The following is a 23,299-nucleotide window of genomic DNA, read 5'->3' as shown; positions in this document are numbered from 1 at the left end:
AGGACAAAAATTTCTGCAAACGGGTCTGTGGTCCTGACATGAAGAAACCTGTATTTTAATGTAATGCTAATGTGTTTAATTAGCAGTTATCCACTCTTTTAATACAGTTTCTGATTGACATAGACTAGATTTACCATGTGTACCTAATGCAGGCAGGTAGCTAACTTGACAGAAAGACTGAAAAACATAAATGCTCATGTATGTCAATTTTTGACTTCCAAAGACATGACTTAGGAGAGAAGAGCAGAACATATTAGTCACAAGGATGAGATATATGAGTATTTGTGGTCATGTTTGCGAGATACACAAAGAATTATTAGATAATGAAGCAATCAGTCTCAATCAGATCTCATTGTGCAGCATGACAATAGCCCCAGGCATGTACCGCTGTATACGGGTCCTGAGTAAGTGTCCAAATAATGAAATAAAAGTAAACTGATAAGTGAGAAATATGATGCCAGTGAAGCAAATTTTGACTTACAAAGTAAAATGCTTAAATAAAACTTTGGGCTTGATGATAAATAAAAGTATGTTTTGTAATCCTATGTTTAAATGTAATTAAATTAAAAATAGGGTCAAAATTGTGACTTACTAGGAACAGAATAACAAGAATTTAAGCCAACAGTGTAAGATATAAAGCTAAAAGACATAGAAAAGAATAAAATAGAATAAAACTTGATTGTCATTGTACATGTACAACGAAATCGTGGGTGCTCCACATCAGCTGTGTTGGAATAAAATATAAATAGCAGACAGCAGGAATAAATAGCATACAGGAGAAATATATACAAGAACAATAGAAAGACACACATTATAGAACAAGTTGCAAAGTGCTTTGAAGTAGTGTAAAGAAAAATTATTGTTAGATATTATAGTATAGCATCATTTTATGTATTTATTTATTTTACTACAAACCACATTGGTTTTAACTTTGCTCTATAAATAAAACTGACTTTCTTAATATAATAATACAAATGTAGCAATAAAATCAAAACAGAGAAATGCTAAGGCAGGTTTAGCATCAGGTAAACACTCAGTAATATGATATCTAAAATCTGAATCCATGTTATCTAAATTCTGCCACGAAAATTTTAAATTCCAACTTACTGATTTATAAATTGACCTTATTTAATAAAGTGTAACTTAGACTTTAAAAATCTAAAGTTTGAGTCCTTTAATCAAAATCGTGGAAGTATATCAAAATAACTTGTTATAGTTTATGAAAGTAAATCAAACACCTTGAGTATGTAGCTGAAAAAGACACAAACGTAGATCATAAACAGTCAACCAAGTCAAATTTATAACAGGATTACATTTAGAGTATGAGATCAAAACTGTGACATTATAAAGCAGTTTCTGATTTACAAAGTCAGATTTAGAGATATAAAACTTTGGGCTTGATGAGAAGCAAAGAACATGTTTCATGTTCTTATTTTTAAATTTAATAAAAAATAAAACGTAATGCAACAAAAATAGGGCCAAAATTGTCCATCATAATAAGACCCAACCTGTACTAAATGATGAAGTCTAAAGCCTTTAAAGCATCACTTTACAGTTTCCCCTTGTGATACTGTAAATGATTTACTTTATAATGTAAGGTCCTCTGATCGTGTTTGTTATGAGCTGTCTCTATATGAACAAACTGAACTGAGTGTTTGTTCAGTTTCGTGAGTCTCCCACAGCTAGAGGGAGACAGCGCTTTCTTCTGGGACGCCTTGGCTGCTCAGAGGACCGTCTTTACCGACATGTCCTTGTTTGTGCGTTTTAATCAGCGATTGGAAAATAACAGGTATCCTTGTCCGTCCGCCTCTCGCACCCATAAACACCCAGGAGTAAAAGAGAGGGGACGCTGAGTAAAAACAACCCCCGTCTGACCTGGCGGTGTGCGCCTTTCCTGCGCGTTTTTCGGCCCACATAAGGAGCAGTCCGCTGGGTACAACAGCCGGACTGAATCGCAACGTGTCTGTGGAGAGTGTCACCGCAGCAGTCGGGCTGTGTGTTTCTATGGAACAGGCTGCTTTAATGGGGCTGTCGTCAGCCCGTCTCTCCGCCTCTGGACAGATGATCGCCGTGATTCACGCCTGAATTTAGACCCATCGAAGACGACACTGTGTGGATATGGAATGGTGCATGCCGCTGGGCCAAGTTTTCAGCCTCTGAAAAACACCAGAATCATGGACAGTCATCCGCTGTAAGTGCAAAAAGCTGCTGAATCTCTCCCTCGCTCTCGCTCTCTGTGTGTGTGTTGACGTTTCCCAGTGGCTGCTTGACGGATGGTGCCGCATTGACAAAGACAGCGGCCAGCCGGTGTGGCTGCTCACTGACCGGGTGGGGAGGACTGATACCCGGGGACTGTGGCTGCAGGAGCAGGCTGCAGGCTCTGTGGTGGTGTCATAACATTGTGCTTGTTGGTCTAACGCCTCTGTTTCTGTTCGTGGCACTGAGGACGTGTGCTTCACAGCCGTGTGTGGGTGTGTGGGTGTATTTGTGACAGAAAACAGAGGAGCAGCATGTAAATGTACATGTTGAATGTTTGATTTAAGGAGAGGGAGGGCAGAGGTGTGCGCTCAGAGGTGCGAATAACAAAGTAATTGTGTGGATTATATATCATATACTTCTAGTCCAGCACAGTTCAGCCAACTTGATCGATCTGTTTTCAATGAATAGTCAATAGTGAAGGTTTAAAGTACACACATGATCTTATCAAACACCTTAGGCAGTCAAAAGGTTCCATCTTAGGTTAAGCCTAATCAATGTTTTAGGACATACACCAGAGTCTCAAACATGAATGGAAATCTCTGTAGCAGGACTTTTCCTGTTCTCTCTCACAACCTCTTCAGACTTATCATGAAACCCTCAGGAGAAGGGCCCCTGAGTAGAGCTGCTGGATTATAGTGCCACCTGAAAGTGCTACTTGATTCATCAGTATAATAATATCTTACACACAGGAGTCATTTTTCTTCCAAATTGTAACTCTTATTTTTCTCCGAACATTTTCGCTATTAATATTGAATAAAGCACTTTTATTAGTGCTGCAGTGTTCTTACATTGTTTCACTACTTATGTCAGTGACTGGAGAACTTATGCAGGGTGTGTTTGTATTTTAAGATGTGCAGCATCTTCTTCTCACCTCAGCAGATCACCCGCCTCCATCTCTCCTTATCCCTAGCATCCTCCTCTGTCACACCAACCCTCTGCATGGCCTCCTTACCTAAAACCATGAATCTTCTCTGTGATCGTCCTCTTTTCCTCCTGCCTGGCAGCTCCATCTTCAACATCCTTTGCCTGATATATCCACTCGCCATCCAATCCATCTCAGCCTTGCCTCTCTAACCTTTTCTCCAAACTTCTCAACCTGAACTGTCCCACTGATAAATGAATTTCTAATCCTGTCCATCCTGCTCACTCCCAATGAAAATCTTAACATCTTCATCTCCTTGTCAGTGCCAGCGTCTCCAAACCATACATCACAGCATGTCTCAGTAATGATGTGCAGCATCATGCAAATGCTGCACTACAAATGCTGATTGACTGCATTCTATGTAACTACAAATTATAACAATAAACAAAAACAATATAAATTTGCATGCAAAACGTATAACTTTGGCAACATTGGCTATGTGCTAAACTGCTCTTTCAAACACAAGTATCAGCATTGTCTCAGGCAGTGCATCCCCTATTCTAATCATAATGCTAGTGCAACAACAACAGTTAATAATATCAACAATAATAATGATAATAGAATTTATAGCAGAACAGTTCAGCTTTTACATGCTACAACTGAGAGTCTGCACCTTGTTGATATAAACTAATAATTAAGGTCTTTGGATAAGATTTTAAACAAGACAAAGCACTACCTGATACTGCAGCTTTGACTGGACTGCTAAACAGTTTACAAATGAGCATTTAATCTTAATTGTGGTCTCCTGGGAAGATGCCTTCTTTACGCGTGTGAAAATCAAGCTTGGTCCTGATACAGCGCCCTCTGAGTGTGTGCGTGTTTTTTGTCAGGAAATCAGGAAATATTACACCGTCACTTTCCAAATCAACAGTAATTTATCTTCTCTAGGAGATAAACCAGCCGAGTCGGGGTTTAAAGTGATTGCAAAGACACTTTGGAAAACTTAATGAGAAGTTAAACGCAGTGTCTGATTGTGCTTTTGGTTAAAGCTATGGTGTTTAGAAGTGATTCTAAACAAAAAGATGTCCTCACTGTGATTGTTGTGCACCAGGAGACCCGAGTAGCTCTCAAGTTACGCGTTTTGTAAGTTGTGTTTGCGTCTCGTTTACGTATCTGTACTGTTCCTCTCAGGTGCACTAGACTTTGTCCACACTCTCTGGACAAAGAGGACGGAGTGGAAAGGCACGGTCCCGTCACTCTGAACCCTCGCCACATGAGGAAGGCGTTCAAAGTCATGAACGAGCTGCGCAGGTGTCCCACACTGTCTCTTCAGTTATTTGTTGCCTCGTCCTCACCAAATCCTTTCTGTAAACTGTAACGGTTTCTGTTTCCTACTCGTGCGTGTAGCCAGAGCCTGTTGTGTGATGTGACCATAGTGGCAGAGGACGTCGAGATCGCTGCTCACAGAGTGGTTCTGGCTGCTGGGAGCCCTTACTTTCACGCTATGTTCACAGGTAACGGCCCTCCTCCATTCTCATCTATTCGGTTTCTTTCGTTCTTTTTAGTGCCTGAAACAGTTGCTACCTTTGTGGTGCTGAAAATCTTAACGTGTGCACATGTACTAACAGGGGAGATGGCAGAAAGTAGGGCAAAACGAGTAAGGATAAAGGAGATGGATGGCTGGACTCTGGGCCTGCTGATTGACTACATCTACACGGCGGAGATACAGGTCACGGAGGATAATGTGCAGGTAAACACACACATGCATTAGCTCAATAACTACAGCCTGGAATCACACTGAGCAGGCTTGCAGCATTTGCAGCGTCACACTGCTCCTTGTAAACTCTGCAGGATCTGATTTACCTGTAAGGCAAAAATAACATTTCAGTTCAAGCTTTCTCGATGCATTAAAGCTCATTCACATCAAAGGCTTTGTTAGCTTCACACAAAGACACGTTCTTTTTGGTTATCAGGTTAAGTTAAAGAGTTAAATGGCTATTTTCAAATCCAAACTTCTGGGCGATGAGCAATAAGTTAGACCTGATTGGATTGTCTTTAAAGATTTAGTAGAATAGAATAGCCGCTTTACTGTCATTCAAAAAATACATCAGCTAGTGCACATCAGAATGAAATTTCAGTGCATTTTACTCACCAACTGACCGTATAATTTAGTAAAAAACAAATCTAAATTTAAATGTATAAACTATAATAAAAAAAGAATCTAGCATATATAGATGTAACAATATAAGAAAAACCTAAATATATACATATTATTAGTAAGGAAAAAAACTGTATAGGATCTGAGCAAATTAGGAAACAGGATATTATGGGTGCTTCAACATGCTGGAAAACAGTAACTCAGTGAAAACGTCCAACTTTTCAGCAGGCAAGCCCCACTGCTCGCCGTGTGAAAAATAAACAGCTTCCTCATACCTGATCATGCAACACATGATCAACACAAAGGATTCTGGGTTTGAACCTGCGGGCCAGCCCACAGCAAACCTGTGTGGGATGCCTGTTTCCTCCCATGGCCCAAAGACTTGTATGTTAGGTTAGCTGATGATTCTAAGTAGGTCATATACATGATATTTTCCATATCATGTCTTCATGCTTCTTAAGCTTTTCTTATCTTGGGGTGACTGTGGATCAGGAGGTAAAGCAGGGTGGCTACTAATTGAAAGGTTGGTGGTTTGATCTTACATTACTAACCCTGGTAGGCTCAGCGTTTTGGTGTTGTGGCTCAAGCAGTCTTTACTAATCAGAGGGCTGGTAGATTGAAATTTTCTAACTCTGTAGGAAGTCGTGTGTTATGATCAGGGCAAGAGCTTGTGGTCGGGTTAAGGTCTGGAGTCTGGAGCCCTGTTGCATGGCCAGAAGCTAGAGAGACAAGGTGGTGCAGCGGTTAGTACTGTTGTCTCACAGCAAGAAGATCGTGGCTTCTAATCCAGTCTGGGGCCTTTCAATGTTTGCATGGGTGCTCTCCTGGTACTTTAACTTCCACAGTCCAAAGACATGCAGTTAGTGGGGCTAGGTTAACTGGTAATTCTAAATTGGTGTGAGTGTGATTGGAAAAATCTCCTTGGTTTCAGGAAAAATATAAAACTCTCATTGCTATTTAAATAAGGTGATTATATTTGGTGTCATTTAAAAAAAGATTGCCCTGACTCCATGACTCCATGCCATGACAAGACACTTTTTCCGACGTAAATTTTTCTGAAATGAGTTCAGTTCATGACACGATGAGATGTGATTTAATCAGGCTTTTTCTCTAGAAGATTTCTACTTGCTTTAAAACCCACCAAATTAAACCAGAAAAGCAGTTTCCATGTTTGAACAGACGGGTTTTTTTTTTTAACTTGGGAAGGATCAGATCACCACAGTGCAAATAAAGGCACTATAAAAGATGCACGTACAGCACGTGATCACTTTGATTGGTAGCTGTGCTCTAATCTCAGCTGAGTTTATTTTTTAGGGTTTCACTTCTTTCTTGGTTTAAAAGTTGAAAAAGACTGGAACAGTTTTGTTAAAGTAAACTGTCAGTGAGTCCCAGATTGCTCTTCTGCACACCAGGCCAACCTGTCACCGCTCTAAATGTACTGATCTGTACGGTGTGGCAGTAAAGCCGAAACCTGTGTGCAAACCTCGTGTTCTTGTTTCTCAGGCGCTGTTGCCTGCAGCGGGGCTGCTCCAGCTGAACGAGGTGAAAAAGGCTTGCTGTGAGTTCCTGAGCTCTCAGCTTCATCCGTCCAACTGCCTGGGAATAAGAGCCTTCGCTGACCTACACGCCTGCTCCCAGCTTCTCACGCAGGCTAACAGCTTCGCAGGTTTGTGCGTTCAGGAGTCTGCATGTGTGTGGCAGCACTTCCCGTTCCTTTATTTAAACGAGTCCGCGTGTCCGGGAGGATCTGGGGAGACAGAATGAGAACAGGTGTAATTAATGAAGTTGTGGAGAGAAGCAGCTGTGTTTATCTGCAGTTTGTGCCCGCAGAGCAACATTTCACCGAGGTGGTCGGGAGTGAGGAGTTTCTTAATTTGGGCATGGAGCAAGTGTCCAGCCTTATCGCCAGCGACAAGCTCACCATACCCTCGGAGGAGAAGGTACGCTCTTGTGTCGTTCTCATTATGCACGTATAGCAGAAGTAAAGTAAAAACTATACAATGATGTGCGTGTGCCTGTGTGCACTGTTGTGTAGGTTTTTGAGGCCGTCATAGCTTGGGTCAACCACGATAAAGACGTCCGCCAGGAGCATTTGGCTCACCTGATGGAACATGTCCGCCTGCCGCTCCTCTCCAGAGAATACCTGGTGCAGGTGTGTTTGGCTGCTCTTTTTTATGCTGCTCTTAAATGAAATAGAGTTAAAGTTTTATGCACTATTAGCTGCCAGTAACCTTTTGTTTGTCATCGTTTTGTCAAGAAACTGGGCTGGTGTTTGATGCTTTTTTTTTCTCATCACTTTGAGTGATGTAGAAAAGCACTATATACAGAACATAAACCACTTAAAGAGAAAATGTAGGTCACAGAAAGAAAAACGGCAGGAAGAGGTGATTAAAAGTGAATTCATTAAAAAATGTGGGAAATAAAAGATGAAGGAGGGGCTGACAGGAATAAGATACCACAGTAAATTCTGAATGTAGACGATGTACACAATATAATGTAATTTATACTTTTTAAAGACTAGACTCGTGTGCAGGGGAGCAGTGCTTCAACATTCCACGATGTCCCGTTTTATTGTTTTTGGGACGTTCAAACAAGCTCACGCAAGAAAGGAAAGCTTTCTAATTCTGTCATCTTGCTGGTGAGGTTGGTTATGACAGGAAGATGCTGTGTGCGTGTGTGAGTCTCTGTGTGTACACTTCACTGATGTGTTGAAGAAATCTATAAAAAAACAAAACTATCTGATGTAAAGTGAATGTGTGCTTCACTTGTCAGAAAGGGCACTTTTATTGAAAGTGATGAAATTAAAAATACATATAAATGTTTGCTTTTCTTTGTCACTTCTGTTGTTTTAAAGAAGTGGATTTGATTATTTCTTGGTGCAAAACTGAGTGCAGTGTTTGCTGTGGCTGAATTTTAGTCGATATTACTGATGTGTGATCCTTTGTACAGTAAAGTGACAGCAGCTGAAATCCTTTAGCATTTTTCTTTTACTGAAAAAACATCATGCCCTTGTACCAGTCATTTCCTGAATATTAAAAAACTTTTTTAGTTAACAATGTCTGCTGACAGTATTCAGTTTGATATAAACACAGAATATATTTTATAAGCCAAAGATTTTTTTTTTTCTTCTTATGCTGACTTTAGCTCAGAAACATCACACTCACTGTGATGTACTGTAACGGTAAATCATGCAAGCTGATTGGTTCCTCCCTCACTGTTCACTTGTGTCAGCGGGTGGAGGAGGAGTCTCTGATTAAGAACAGCAGTGCCTGTAAAGACTACCTGATTGAGGCCATGAAGTACCACCTCCTGCCGGCCGACCAGAGAGCTCTGATGAAGACCGCCCGTACACGCATGAGGACTCCAGCCTGCTGTCCTAAGGTACTAACACACTATAAACACATGAGCACTTACATCCAAATCAAAACAGCAAGTGATCCACAGTCTTTCTTGTAATGGCATCGCTGTTGTGCGTAGGTGATGGTGGTGGTTGGCGGTCAGGCTCCTAAGGCCATTCGAAGTGTTGAATGTTACGACTTTGAGGAGCAGCGATGGTACCAAGTGGCTGAACTCCCAACTAGGAGGTGCCGAGCAGGTAGGAAACCCTCAGTAATCATAATAAATGAGCTGAAGAATGTCACCTGAAGGCTCCTCGGATTAGGCAGTTTGATTCTCATCCGCCTACCAGGATTTTCCCAAGAAAAAGTGAGAATAAAAAATACATAAAGTTTTATGTCAGTCAGCACTGATCAGGAGAATGAAAGATGTTTTAAACTTTGTCTTCTCTGTCAGGTGTGGTGTATGTGGCCGGGTGCGTGTACGCGGTGGGCGGTTTCAACGGTTCTTTGCGTGTGCGGACGGTCGACTGTTACGACCCGATGATGGACCGCTGGACGAGCGTGAGCAGCATGCAGGACCGTCGATCGACGCTCGGGGCCTCTGTGCTCAACGGACTCCTGTACGCTGTTGGAGGCTTTGACGGTAGCACAGGTCTGTTGCTGCGATTTTTAATTCGTGTGGTCGTGACCTCAGCGTGTGACACCAAATGTCCTTTAAAAATGTGACAGCAGAGAATTTTCAAAATGTTTGACTGCTGTACTTTTGATTGACGCTCTGCGTGTTTGCAGGTCTGTCTACGGTCGAGGCGTATAACGCTAAGACAGACGAGTGGTTCCATGTGGCGCCCATGAGCACCCGACGCAGCAGTGTAGGAGTCGGCGTTGTCAATGGTGAATATGATTCCCAAACTCTCTCTAAAATCAGCTTTTAGAAATGGATTTTTAAAGGTGAACATACTAACAGAAACACCTACTCCGGCAGGAAAAACAGCTTCAGTAGAGCTCATATTTTTCTTTTTTCAAACAAACCACTATTACAAAATACTACAGTACTACGATATATACTATGGCAAGAGCGGTGTGATTAAAAATATCATAGTTCCTCCATCACTTGTGTCTTTTATCTGCCCCTGCACCTTGTTCTAAATTATGGATTGCATGTTTTTCAGGGATCCTTTATGCTGTTGGAGGTTATGACGGAGCCACCAGGCAGTGTTTAAGTACGGTAGAAGCTTACAACCCTAAAAGCAACACGTGGAGCTATATAGCCGAGATGGGAACAAGACGCAGTGGAGCAGGTGTGTCAACTTTTGAAGTTATTTGTGTTTAAAATACTAAATGAAACAACTGATCTGTTTGTCAGTACAAATCTTTACTGAAGCTTACTTTTTTTTAAAACATCGCACAGCGTGCTCCTCTGAGTAGATCGTGACCTCTAGTAACTGCATGTCCAATGCCTTCCTCAGGTGTGGGTGTATTAAAAGGTTTACTTTATGCTGTGGGGGGCCACGACGGTCCACTGGTGAGGAAGAGTTGTGAAGTTTATGATCCAGCCACTAACAGCTGGAGACAAGTAGCTGACATGAACATGTGTCGACGTAATGCAGGTAAGCAACACGGCGTGTGTTCACCAAGCAGCCTCGGATGTGTGGTGCTCTTGTGTTAGATGTCTTTTAATCGTTGTGCGTTTGTGTGTGCAGGCGTGTGTGCTGTAAATAATGTACTCTACGTGGTGGGAGGAGATGACGGAAGCTGTAATTTGGCCTCGGTGGAGTTCTACAATCCGATCACTGACAAGTGGACGCTACTGCCGACCTGCATGAGCACAGGTCGCAGTTACGCAGGTCAGCGCTCCACACACGGAGCCACACAGTTTTCAGTGCTGTCTTGAAGTTGGTTTTTGTCACTTCTTGTGGTTACTTGAGCCATACTGTGCAGAATGATTTACAAAGGGGTGCTTTATATTGTAAGGTAGAGGCCCTGCAATAACATAGAGGGAACTGCAACAATCAAATGACCCTCTATGAACAAGCAATTAGCAACAGTGGGAAGGAAAAACTCCCAGAACCAGGCTCACAGAGGGGCAGCCATCTGCCGTGACTGGTTGGGGGTGAGGAGAGGAAAACGGGACAAAAGACACACTGTGGAAGAGAACCGCTTAATAATAACTAAAGATTCAATGCACAGAGAGTGAAGAAGAAACACTCAGTGCATCATGGGAAACCCCCAGCAGCTTAGAGCTATTGCAGTGTAACTAAAGGAGGATTCAGTCACCTGATCCAGGCCATCACTGTAAGCTTTACCAAAAAGGGAAGCCTGTTGTATAAGAAAACGAGGATATAGTTGTTTGAACTTAACTTATTTTATTTGTATTTTTACTTCAGGTGTGACTGTGATTGACAAGCCCTTATGACTGCTCTAGACACCTGCCGCTGATTGGGAGCAGAACGTATTCTCCTGCTGAGTACTGATCTTGGATCTGTCTACGATGCCAATGCTTCAAATGTTGGGCAGCATTAGCACAGGCACTGACGAAGATGAAGGAAATTACAAGAATGTTGTTGTTGTTGAAGATGACGAGGATTTTTGCACTTACCTGAATGGGGGGAGCTGTAACAAACGAGGGGATCAAACCTGTGTTTTAACCCCTTCCCCTCCTCTCTCTCGTGGCAGGACTGCAGCAGCGACTGGACAAAGCAGTTTGAAGCATCCGTGTACCACTGCAGTGCCACAGAAACGCTACTGATGTGAAGCTACTTTAACTCCAGAGTTATTTTAACATTAGTAATGTTAGCTCAGAGAAAGACCACTGACCTTCTTTATGGGAGAGGAAGGCAGAGAAGGACCATTTGGGACTGAAATAGGTTTCTCTTTCATTTTTTAAAAATCCTATTGAGAAGTGAGTTGTGGGAGTGTGTGTGTGTTTGTGTGTGTGTGTGTACGCTAGCATTTAAAGGTGCTCCGTTGCTTGCACATGTGAGCATGTGTGTTTGTGTGCATCTGGTGTGGTGACGCCTGGTTCGACGCCGCATGAACGCACTCCGTGTGACCTCCGATCTTTTACAGTGTTGCAGGGGGGCTGCTCAAGAGTGCCTGAATGTCAAAGTACGGTCTGTCTCCCCTTCTCCTCTATTATGCCTTCAGTACTGTTACTGGACAGAGAGCGGCTGCTGGTCTGGAATAGAGAAGACACATTTTGACTTCAGGTAGGATGCGATGGCTGTGTTAGCTCGCTTTCAACCACAACAGCAACATGAGAAGCAGCTGTAGCAGGTGACGGTGTGCAATTATTCTGGAGGAAGCTGACTTTGATTGGAGCCAGGAGCCTCGTTCACCTTGCCAAAAAAACAAAACAAAACCGTGATTGGTAGAGGGGAAAAAAATACAAAAACCAGTTGGATGTTTCACCTGGCTGCCATATTTAGTGTGGTTGTAACCACTCATGACAACAGCAGGCTGAACTCACTGCATGGTTCCTGTCTCTAACCTGCTACACTCCAAACCGTACCCTCTTCTCGTTCGGTGTAGCAACTCTATTAACTACTGCACACCCTGACATACTATGAATGTGCCAATTTTAATATGTCTCTTCTTTTCTGTCTCTCTTTTATGACTCTTCTTCACGAATCTGTTCTCTCTTTCTGGAAAGTGACCAAACTTACTGTTGAGTTTCTTTTGTTTCTTCAGTCTCTCGCCTCTCCTACTATATTGAGAACTTGCTACAAATAGTAACTGGTATCGCTGTTTCTTGTCAGTGTATTGAGGAATGTCATGTAGGCTAATGACTTTGACAATGTTTCACTACTTGTTTTATATTATCATTAATAAATATGCTTCTTGTATTTAAAGCTGTGAAATGATATAATCCGTTTTTAATATTTTGCCAAATCAGTAAAACCTTGAAATGGAAAGTGCCGTGTGTGATGCTTTACTCCTGTTACAAAAACTGATATTTCATAATGTCCAGTGTCCCTTTTGGTCATTTCTCATACTCTAGTGTATTTGGTACAAAATACACTTCATGATGCTTTATTCTGTTTTAAAGGCAAATATTGTATTTTCTTTCTCCTTTAAATGTATTAATGAAGTAAATAGAGAGTAACACAAAGCATTTTTCAATGTTTTTTTTTTTTTTTTTAATTGGTGCATTCCTCTGAAAAACTGGCATTTATTCTTTTAGTAATTTCAATTTGCCAAAAATACTAATGTTTCTTGGACTGTAGGACTGTTGGACTACAGTTATGTCCATAGTTTGTACAACAAACTAATTTAGTAGTTTTGCCTCTATTCTCAGTGGCTCAAAAATATGGAATTACTGGCTTATGAACAGTTTTGTAGTGCGGTAAAACACTTTCCCTCAGTTTTTTTTCAAATGTCACAACAAACAAGGTTGAAGTTAATTTAGAGTGTTGAATTTTTGTTTTACAGATTTCCACTGTAATTATCAATATAAGGCCCAAAGAGCTATCGGTGCAAGGTAGGCTAAAAAACTAAATAAATCTACCACACAGAGAGCATAATGTTTAGTCGTGAAATCCTTAATCTGGTACATTGTTATAATAAAACAAAGGAATATTAATGTATATCACAGAGTTAAAAGCAACTTCACAACACCTAACCAAGTCAAGAACTCTCTCGGTAAGTGTATCACTGTTAAAGTCTATGGTTAAGAGACCTCTTCATGAATAGAACCACAGAGGGTTTATAAAAAGGTGTAAACCACTAATTACACTCAAGAACATAAAGGCCAGATTAGGCTGTTCTGGGAAAACAGTGACCAAAGTAAACCAAGATGAACTTGTACCAGAATGATGGGAAGAGAAAGGTATAGAGGGGAAAAAAGGAACAGCCCAGCATAACACATCGGTCAAACATGGTGGATGCAATTATTTATTTATTTAGCACAGCGCATGTTAATGAACATACATGTAAAAAAAGAAATTACATGAATGTAAACATACCAGATTATAGCCAAAGGCTAATTTCCATCTGTTGTCCAAAAAACATATTAAAAATGGACAAATAATTCATAAAAAAAGTGCATAATTCATACATAATAAGAACTCCATCACCAAACTCACACATACATACCATTCTATTCCCAAGTAAAACATTAAAACTATACAACTTATACATGATCACACACTTGATTCGTCCATAACCATTAAGAGTGTTTATTGATGGTATGACTGCTGATTGAAACAGCAGGATGAACTGTGATGTGCACGGGACTACAGGCTCCGCTCAGATTGAGACAAATGCTGCAAAACTATACAGGCAGTGCTTCACAGTGTAAATACTGACCCCAAGCATACTATGAAAGAGTTTCTCAAGGAAAAGAAATGACATACTGTTCTTTTTTATCTTTCCTTTCTTTCTTTCTTTCTTCTTTTCTTTCTCTCATTTCAAATGATTAAAGTTTCAACAAAACAAACACGGGAAACAGAAAACATAATAACAAATTTCCAACAAAAAGATCTGTAAAGCAAAAACAAAGGGTGTTCGAAAGGGAGCAGAACCTTGTAATTTTAAAAAAAATGTATTTGTGTTCACGATACCAAATATTATGTATTATCCTTATTGCTCTGTTTTGCATTGTGCATATTTTTTGTAGAGAACTCTCGTAGGTGTTGCCCCAGATTTCAACACAGTAATTAAATATGGTAGTAGCAATGTGCAGTAAAGTGTGTGCAATCTTGTATTGTTCAGGATGTAACTTGTTTTTCCCAAAATCCCTGTGGTTTCTGACATCTTGTTTCACAAGGGTTTGATTTATAGTTTCCAACAAAGCTTGTGGTCCAAAATTACACCAAGAAATCTCTTTTCAAATACTCTTTCAATGGATACTTTATCAATTTCCAGTCTCCAGTTGTAAACATTTCTCGATTTCCAAACAACATAAATTTGGTTTTGGATGAATTTAAAGATAACTTTAAATCTTTAAACCCTTCCCCAGAACAAAGAATGGTTGTATCATCTGCAAAAACAACAAACCTCAGTATGTTTGTAACGCTACAGATGTCACTGGTATACATAGTAAACAATTTGGGACCCAGTACTGAACCCTGTGGGACACCAAAGGTAATATTCAAGCACACAGATTTTGACTGAGCAGTTTGTATGAATTGCCAAGATAACTTTTTAACCAGTTGTTTTTTTTACCCCTCTCAAACTATATCTTTCCATTTTTGTAACAATATTCTGTGGTCATTGTATCAAAAGCTTTTTTCAGGTCAATAAATATCCTCACTTCATATTTTTTTATTATCTATGTATTCAGTTATATTTTCCACTAACTTCATTATTGCCATAAATGTTGATCTAGTTGATCTAAAGCCATAATAACTCTCCGTTAAAATAGTATTATTCTCAATAAGTTGTCAAGCCCTGCAAAAAAATAAAAATAGATGTCCAGTTATATTGGAGAACTGTCTAAGTAAGGAAACTGGGATGTAATTAGTAAAATTATGGTCCTGGTGACTAAGCCTAGTGAAGCCTGGGCCTGGTGGCTGAGCCTAAAGCCTGAGCCTGGTGAAGCCTGAGCTTGGTAGGGCCTGGTCCTGGTGGCTCGGCCTGGGGGAGCCTGGACCTATTGGCTGAGACAGTGGCGGAGCCTGGCCCCTGTGGCTGAGCCTGCATGGTTTCTGTTCAATGGGCAAGTCAGTCACCTGATCTCAACCCTACAGACATGCTTTTTAGTTTTTAAAAATTAAATGGAGACAAATCCACAAACAAGCGGAACTGGTGAGATCCATGGTTTCTAGACTTCAGGCAGCTTTTGAATGTAAAAGATTTTCATCCAAGTATTAAAAACAATCCACACTGTAAAATTGTGTTAGTTTGATCAATTAATTTGGATCCTCTAAAAATGTCTGTAATTCCTTGTAAACAGTTAAAAGAATTTCTTTTTTATGTTACACGTTTTTGGTTTAAAATGCACTGTGGTGGTCTACAGAGGCAAAATTACAAAAAATGAAATAAAATAAATGCGTCTTGATCCAACAAATGATGGTTCTGACTGTAGTGTAAAGGGGGTTGCACAGTTGGCAACTATCTACATAGTTTGTTTTGGAACAGAAATTAATATATTTCATGTTCGATAATATGGTAACAAACAGGTAGCCTGTTAGAAAAGTTTAATTTGTGTCGAAATTAGTTATTTTTAATACAGAAAAACAAACACAACTCATACTACGTGCGTCTCAACGTGTCCACAGTATTTCCACAGTAAACACTGGAGTCAGAATCTGTTATAAAATACAATTAAAAGTGAAGATAACGCATGGCTCAAGTATCTCGGGACGAACCACCCCATCTCTTCCCTCATACAGCCTGTTAACTTCTGCTTCGGTTACGAAAGCAGACCTCACTTCTGATTGGCTGTTGCTGTAGAAACCCCCAGTCTCACTATCGTCGCTCCATTTCGCGGACCAATCAGAGGGGAAGTTCGGCCCCTCGACGTCAGTCTCCTTTCCTCTCGGCCAATCGGAGTATCCGATATTACTGTACTTCACCCGCTCCGCCACCTCTCGCTCAGGTAGACGGGACATACAACGGAAAGGTGAGGGTTGAAGCTTCTTGTCGGGACTAAACAGGGCATTTAGTAAAATTTTTAGCTTCTATAGAAAATGCTTGTTTGTTATTTAGGCGTAAAAACAGCAAATAGTGCCAGAATGTAGTGCCATAAGTTCGGGGGAAAGCCTGTAGAAGATATTTAGGTCTCTGCTAGCTTGTTTACTTTGCTTGTTAATGATTCATAAACTAATTTAATAAACATTTTATTTACGCCACCTGCAATTGGCGGTGGTTTTATGAGGTGTTATGTGTTAAGAGGTAGTAGGGTTTAAAAGTGGAGAGCTGTTAGCTTGAATGCGTTTGTTAGATGGGAAAGTGTCAATACTTGTATTATTAGTGTCGTTATGCGTGTTTGTATTGATAAAAATAGTTACACTCTATCAGCTTAAAAGAAAACTTGTAAAAAATGTCTGCTTACTGTAGGCAACAACTTCGTCAAAAAATGACGAACAAATAGATGTAGCCCAGTTAAATGACAAAATTTATGGTAAAGTGGCATTATTAAATGACTTAACAATGAAAATTATGGGTTTTTTAATAGTTGTCCTACTTTGAATACTTTCCTTCTACTATTGTATTTTCTTTTTCAGTTAATAATTATCCTTAATATTATGTCTGATTTTTCTGTTATATTTTTATTTTAAAACTTACACAGTGGAGTAGCATGACTCTAGTGGAAATGTAATTATGCATCAATTCTACTTATTTTTGTTCCTTATATAATTAAGAGCTGTGTTCCTGTCTTTCAGGCCTCTCTCCTGACCCACAGCCAGCTTGCATCATCTTTCAGCATGGCGGTGAACGGCACTGCAAACATTTTGAGCTCTGCCTATCTTGCAGTCGAGTATGTCGATGCTGTTCTGCCAGAAAACCCGTTCCAGCCCTCCCTGAAACACGCCTGGGGCTACATGCTGGACAACTACACCAAATTCCAGATTGCCACCTGGGGCTCGCTCATCGTCCATGAGTTAATCTATTTCCTGTTCTGCCTGCCCGGTTTTCTCTTCCAGTTCCTGCCCTTCATGCAAAAATACAAGATTCAGCAGGTTTGTTTTTTTATTGTTGGATATGGATGTTGTTTTTTATTTGTTTGAAGATGGATGGTTTACGCATTCTCCTGATCCCCGGGAAGAGACACAAATCCCTTTGGATTGTTTTTTTTCAGGACAAGCCAGAGACGTGGGAGAAACAGTGGAGGTGTTTCAAGATGCTGCTTTTCAACCATTTCTGCATCCAGCTGCCTTTGATCTGTGGCACTTACTACTTTACCGAGTATTTCAACATTCCTTATGACTGGGACTCCATGCCACGCTGGTCAGTGCAGATCAATAATGCACACCTAAATGGATTAAAGTGACCTAGACATAGAGTAGAGCAGTTACACAACTGTCATATGAATTATGGGTCCTGTAATGCATTGCTATTAACCACAACTATAGGATTTAAAAAATGTATTGACATCATATTAACACTGGTATTAACCCAGCTTTATTTAGCAAAGTGTAACTGTGAAATCAAATGTGGACTCCCTGAATACAATAGTTATGGTTACAATGAGACTCTTTAAGACTGAAAGAATTTTTTTGCTCTTGCACAGCAATAATTTATATAAAAATATACTTACATTTTATTATACATGACCTGATATGTCGAACTGCTTCTAAATAGAAAGGCAACATTTTAATATGCTTTACACATTTAACACAGTTGTTCCACATGCTGCTAATTGTCTGTCAGATCTGTCTGTTGGGATAATTTCAGTGTGCTTTTGTAAACCTCCTCTCTTGGCCTTCTTCTCCAGGCCATATCTCCTGGCTCAGTGCTTCGGCTGTGCTGTTGTTGAGGATGCCTGGCACTATTTCCTTCATCGCATACTGCATCACCGCCGGATCTACAAGTACATCCACAAAGTCCACCATGAGTTCACTGTGAGTAAAACAGATGAGTGATAAGATGAATAAACACAGCTTTCTGCTGAATCTCTTTACAGAAGAGTTACTTATTAAGCGTGTTTTAGCAGCTGTTTACAATAAAAAAATAACTAAAAAAAAACTATGTGTACGTACACTCAGCATGTCTCTCCTTTGCCTCAGGCTCCGTTTGGCATGCAGGCAGAATACGCTCACCCCGCTGAGACGATCATCCTCGGGGCTGGCTTCTTCATTGGCATCATGATCTTCTGCAACCACGTGTTCTTCCTCTGGGCCTGGGTCGCCTTCCGTCTGATGGAGACCATCGATGTCCACAGGTAGGACACAGTGGGCGCTTTCCTTTTTACTAAGGCTATGTCCACACGTACCCGGGTATTTTTGAAAACGCAGATTTTTCTATGCGTTTGCACCTTTCGTCCACACGTAAACGGCGTTTTCGGTCACTGAAAATGGAGATTTCTAAAAACGCCTGCCAGGGTGGATATTTTCGAAAACTCCGTTTTCGCATTTACGTGTGGACGAGGAAAACGGAGAAAACGCAGCGTCATAGGTGTGCGCCTTTTTTGACGTCACACTGTGCGCCACGTTATTCTTTAGGTGAAATGAATTTCTACAATACTGTTACCATTAATTGTACTCTCTGCAGTGTTTAAATGCTTACATATACACACACAGTTACTGTCCCTCCACACATACAACTCGGTTCTGCTTCTATGCCCCATCTTTGTTTACTATTTCCCACCGAGGCTTCTAGACTTCTGATTGGCCAACATTTCTACACGGTTAGGAATATATCGCCACCTGTTGCTTTGGCATGTTCCTAGCAGCGTTTTCCTTCATCTCTGCGTTTACGTGTGGACGGGATTATTTTTTAAAACGAAAACGGAAAATCTCCGTTTTCAAAAATACCCGTGTACGTGTGGACGTAGCCTAAATAACTCCTCGCTCTCCTGAAAATCATTCCACAATCAGAGATGATCTTTCAATCTCTTAAATGCAGCTCAAGGAAGCACAGGGGGATTTTTCCTTGCATCTCTCTCCTTCTCTCATTCTCTCCCTTCAACCAAATGAGATTTGTGGGAAAGATACAGATGTGGGGAGTGAGGAGAGAAGTTGGAGGTTTTAATTCCTCTTTAACCTGAACCTCTTGTCCAGAAACAGCCTTGTGCCAGATGGTTTATTATGGTGGCTGTAAATAGGACAATGTAATTTGTTTTCACTCATTTTTATTTTACAGCTTCATCACTGAGCCCGATCAAACTGATTAAGCATACATCTTAACTTTAGTTTGTGGTGTGTCGAGGTCGTCCGCTAGAGGGCCACAGAGCTCATCAGATGTTCTGTTAAACAGTCTTCATGAACTCCTTTGTGTTAATACAGGGCACATTATCACACATTTGTAGTTTAGTAATAGTACTTTTGATAATAATATTATTTAATTATCTTTTTCTATGAAAACAATGTTTACTGAATAATAATAATAATGATAATAATAATGATAATAATAATCAAAATAACACATTTATTTGTATAGCGTCTTTTTAAGAAAAGGCTCAGGTCAAGATATTCAGAAAACTCAGGAAATACAGTTTGATAAGTTTGATAACAATCAACATTAAACATAAATGATGAAGCAAATTAACAGTCAAAGTAAAGTAAATCATAAACATTTGCATACAGTTACTGAACACCATAAAGTTATGGGAAGACACAAAGCTCACAGTCTGCCGGTACAACACACATACATATAGATACACACGCACACACACAAAGGGAATATACACTTGACTAGTAGTTGATTTAATTTTTTAATTTAAAGTGTCAATAATTTATAATCAGGGTTAGGGGTTCATAAGCTGAAGCTACGACATGCGCCCTTTCCATCTGTCAATTGATTTCTTCTTTTTATTATTTAATTTCTTGTGATTATAAGTAAAATGATTCAAACTAATTAACTGATTAACCAAGCTTAAGTAGTCTTGTACAAACTAGAGATGGCACGATATCACTTTTTTATGTCCGATACCGATACTGATATCATAAATTTGGATATCTGCCGATACCGATATGAATCCGATATAGTGTGTTTTTTAATCAATAAAACTGTTTTTTTAGTATCTTGCTGCTTTTTGTATAAGTTCATACTCAAGTTAAAAAAAACAAAAACACTAAAGCTATTCTGTTATACCTGTATGCAAAAAATACACTGCACCCAAAATATTTCATAGTTCAGCAACACTGATCAATCTAATAAACTTAAACCTGCTCCATCCTCCCTATTCTGGTATTTTAAAGAGTAAGCAACCTAACTAATAGGGTTCTAAAACTCCCAGCAAAAAAAAACAAAAAAAAAATAGGGAACCACCCCCCACCCTCCACCCTCCACCTTGTGATGCTTAATCGATGTAATAAACTTTAATTTGATGCAGGGTGAAAAGAAATGCACAAAAATAAATTATTTTTCAAGAATAATTAAATAGATTCAACATCTTTCTTCTACAGAATTGCAGACTGCACAGATCGTATCTTCCCAAAGGAAAAAGTACTAGCTTACTAGGGTATATTAGACTTAATAGTTACTATATACAGTAATGGACTTCTATACATTTTACATCAGATTAAAACTTTGGGTGTAAGATTTGGATAATTATTTATTAAAAGCTAGACATTTTAAATGAGAATAAGAAAGAAAAGTATGTCTTTGTGCCCCCTTTTCCCTGTTAATGCCCTACTTGCCCCCCTGGCTAAACTTTGCTAGATCCGCCCCTGCACAGTTACCAGCCGTCAGCTACATAGAAAAGGATCCTGGTCTAGAAAGTAATATTAAATAAATTCTAACAACAGCTTATCAAGCTTAAACGTGCTGCTGTTGTTCATCCGCTGGTTTCATCTTTCTGGTGCAAAGTGGGCCAAAAACAAAGAAGAGAGACGGACTCGCGACAGAAAAGCCGATCAGCTGATCATTGATCAGTTTCATGATTGAAGTAGCAGCAGGAGAGGGAGGGGGAGAGAAGAGGCAGTCGCTCCATATATCGGTTGTTAAGCTTAACGCTGGAATGCTTTATAAACATTCAGAGATGAACTTACACACTTGCTTTACTTCTCTCTGGGATCACTTCCTTGGAGATGAACTGCCGGATTGCTAGCAAGGCTACAAATACACACAGCCGCTCTATCACGTGACGCACACTGCTCCGACGTGCTACGGTTATGAGCCGAGTTACGCCATGTCGCAAGTTTTTTGAGGTGCTTTTTTGATATTTAATGGATCGGATTACATTTTTTATTTCCCTCCGATATCCGATCCAGTAATTTACGTCAGTATCGGACCGATACCGATACGTAATATCGGATTGGTCCATCTCTAGTACAAACATTCTGCACACTTTTCTAAAACTGAAAACATCAGCCTGAGGACAGAACCAAGTTAAACCCATCTTTTCTTCAGTAACACAGTTTGAGAACCATTTTGCTTTCTGAAAAAGACAAATGTTTTTGTTTTAGGAGGATAGTTATCATCAGAGATTTTTACTTATTTGTGAAAGTTGGTCATTTTTTGGTTGACATTATGACTTATCTTTTTTCCTCTTCTTATTTCTATTAGCGGTTACGACATTCCTTTGAACCCGCTCCACCTGATCCCGTTCTACGCCGGCGCTCGTTTCCACGACTTCCACCACATGAACTTTGTCGGGAACTACGCCTCCACCTTCACTTGGTGGGACAAACTGCTGAAGACAGACAGCCAGTACAACAGCTACATGGAGAAGCAGACAGATAAGAAGACGCAGTAAAGCGCTCAAGCCTCCCTTCATGGACACATGCCTGTCCTGTCAGGTGGAGAAGAGGCAGTGAGCCGTACAGACAAAAACACGCGATTACTGCTGATTTTCATCTCTGTACACTTAATAAAACACATGCAAAAGGTGTTTTAAAAAAACGAGTCAGCACATCTGTGGTTTGATTATGAATCAGACTGCGTGTTGATTTGGTCTGCCTTCTGTGCCTTCTTAAAAAAGAAGCAATGTCTGTTTTTTATTCCAACAGCTGGCTGAATAAAAACCATCAAGTCTTCATTTCGATTTTGCTTTGTTATCAAAAGGCTTAAACTTAAATGCTTCTTTAACCCTCTGAATGTCTCAGCACTTTAGCACTTCCTCTAATTGATCTGATGCGGTCTTTCCTTCCTGTAGTTGAATCTGCACTTCGGTGGAAACTGTATAAACTCAATGCAGACTTTTGAAAACAAACCAGTCAGGCGTGTTTGATGCAAACTGTAAATTATTGATGAAAAGGGGATGTGTTTTAGGTCATTCAAGCCTGTAAAAATAATTAAATGCTGCTCTAATTTTATATAAAAATAAACAATCTTTGGTGTTTTGTTTTTCTGTTTTTGTCAGAATAAAATATGTGAACAAATTTAAACAGGAGTTGGTGCTGTAGCAGTTTTGTTTTTCCGAATTTAGAGAAGAACATGTGTGCCAGTGAGCTATAAACTTATCCATTACTGCTAAATTGACATTTTTAATATAGTGAGTGGAAACACTGACACTGACTAAGTGCAGCCATGTTTAGGCCCATTGTATGTGTCAAAGTAGCATACCAGAGGCTTGCTGGGTGAAGATAGCATCTTCTCAAAAATGATAAGTGTTTTTCATTTCATCTGTCAGTGGTTTTAATGTTGTGGCCTTACGGTGTACATGGAGTTGGTTCACTGCTGCACTGTGGACACACCCCCACACAGACAGCTGCATCAAGTGAGCATATAGCACCCAGCAGCAAAGAGGAAGTGAGGCATTTCATGTGACCCGGGAAAAACTCAATTAATACATAAAACTGGCAAATTCTAATTGTTTATGGCACACAAATAAAATAAAAAAAAAAACACCTTTTCCTTTTACATTAATACCACAGCTTTGGTGAACTGTGTTGCTCAACAGCCTAAGACCATGTCTGCAAGTTTTGAAAAATTGTTTTGAAAAAGGTGTATAAGTGTATAAAAAAAGAAGTTTAAAAGGGTGAAAGCTCAATTAAATTTTATTTATGTAACTCCAAATCACAACAACAGTCACCTCACGGTGCTTTATATTTTAAGGTAAAAACCCTGTATGAGCAAGCACTTGACAACAGTGAGAAGGAAAAACTCGCTTTTAACAGGAAAAGAAACCTCTGGCTG

The 23,299-nt window shown here is 40.0% G+C and overlaps 2 protein-coding genes across 3 annotated transcripts; both read left to right on the top strand.

The window, feature by feature from the left end:
* Positions 1–1,725: 1,725 nt before the first annotated feature.
* klhl2 (kelch-like family member 2) lies at positions 1,726–12,528 on the top strand. Of its 2 annotated transcripts, XM_005469814.4 has the most exons (15): positions 1,726–2,191; positions 4,313–4,432; positions 4,529–4,635; positions 4,750–4,871; positions 6,783–6,945; positions 7,110–7,219; positions 7,315–7,431; positions 8,511–8,660; positions 8,757–8,874; positions 9,072–9,269; positions 9,407–9,508; positions 9,787–9,915; positions 10,084–10,224; positions 10,318–10,461; positions 11,002–12,528. In XM_005469814.4, the coding sequence occupies exons 1-15, from the start codon at positions 2,124–2,126 to the stop codon at positions 11,028–11,030; spliced, it is 1,818 nt and encodes a 605-aa protein (XP_005469871.1). In that variant the 5' UTR covers positions 1,726–2,123; the 3' UTR covers positions 11,031–12,528. The 2 variants fall into 2 exon arrangements, with proteins under 2 accessions (XP_005469871.1, XP_019215626.1); XM_019360081.2 differs by lacking the exon at positions 4,313–4,432.
* Positions 12,529–16,030: 3,502 nt separating this feature from the next.
* Positions 16,031–22,407, top strand: msmo1 (methylsterol monooxygenase 1). Its single transcript, XM_003449688.4, has 6 exons — positions 16,031–16,178; positions 16,942–17,238; positions 17,358–17,506; positions 17,994–18,120; positions 18,286–18,440; positions 21,728–22,407. Exons 2-6 carry the CDS (start codon positions 16,984–16,986, stop codon positions 21,915–21,917), a joined length of 876 nt encoding a protein of 291 aa, XP_003449736.1. The 5' UTR covers positions 16,031–16,178; positions 16,942–16,983; the 3' UTR covers positions 21,918–22,407.
* The last annotated feature ends 892 nt before the right edge of the window (positions 22,408–23,299 follow it).

The sequence above is a fragment of the Oreochromis niloticus genome, linkage group LG6 (assembly GCF_001858045.2).
Source record: "Oreochromis niloticus isolate F11D_XX linkage group LG6, O_niloticus_UMD_NMBU, whole genome shotgun sequence".
Lineage (NCBI taxonomy): Eukaryota > Metazoa > Chordata > Actinopteri > Cichliformes > Cichlidae > Oreochromis > Oreochromis niloticus.
Note: the sequence above shows the minus strand (reverse complement) of the source record. Positions and strands in the feature narration are given on the sequence as shown.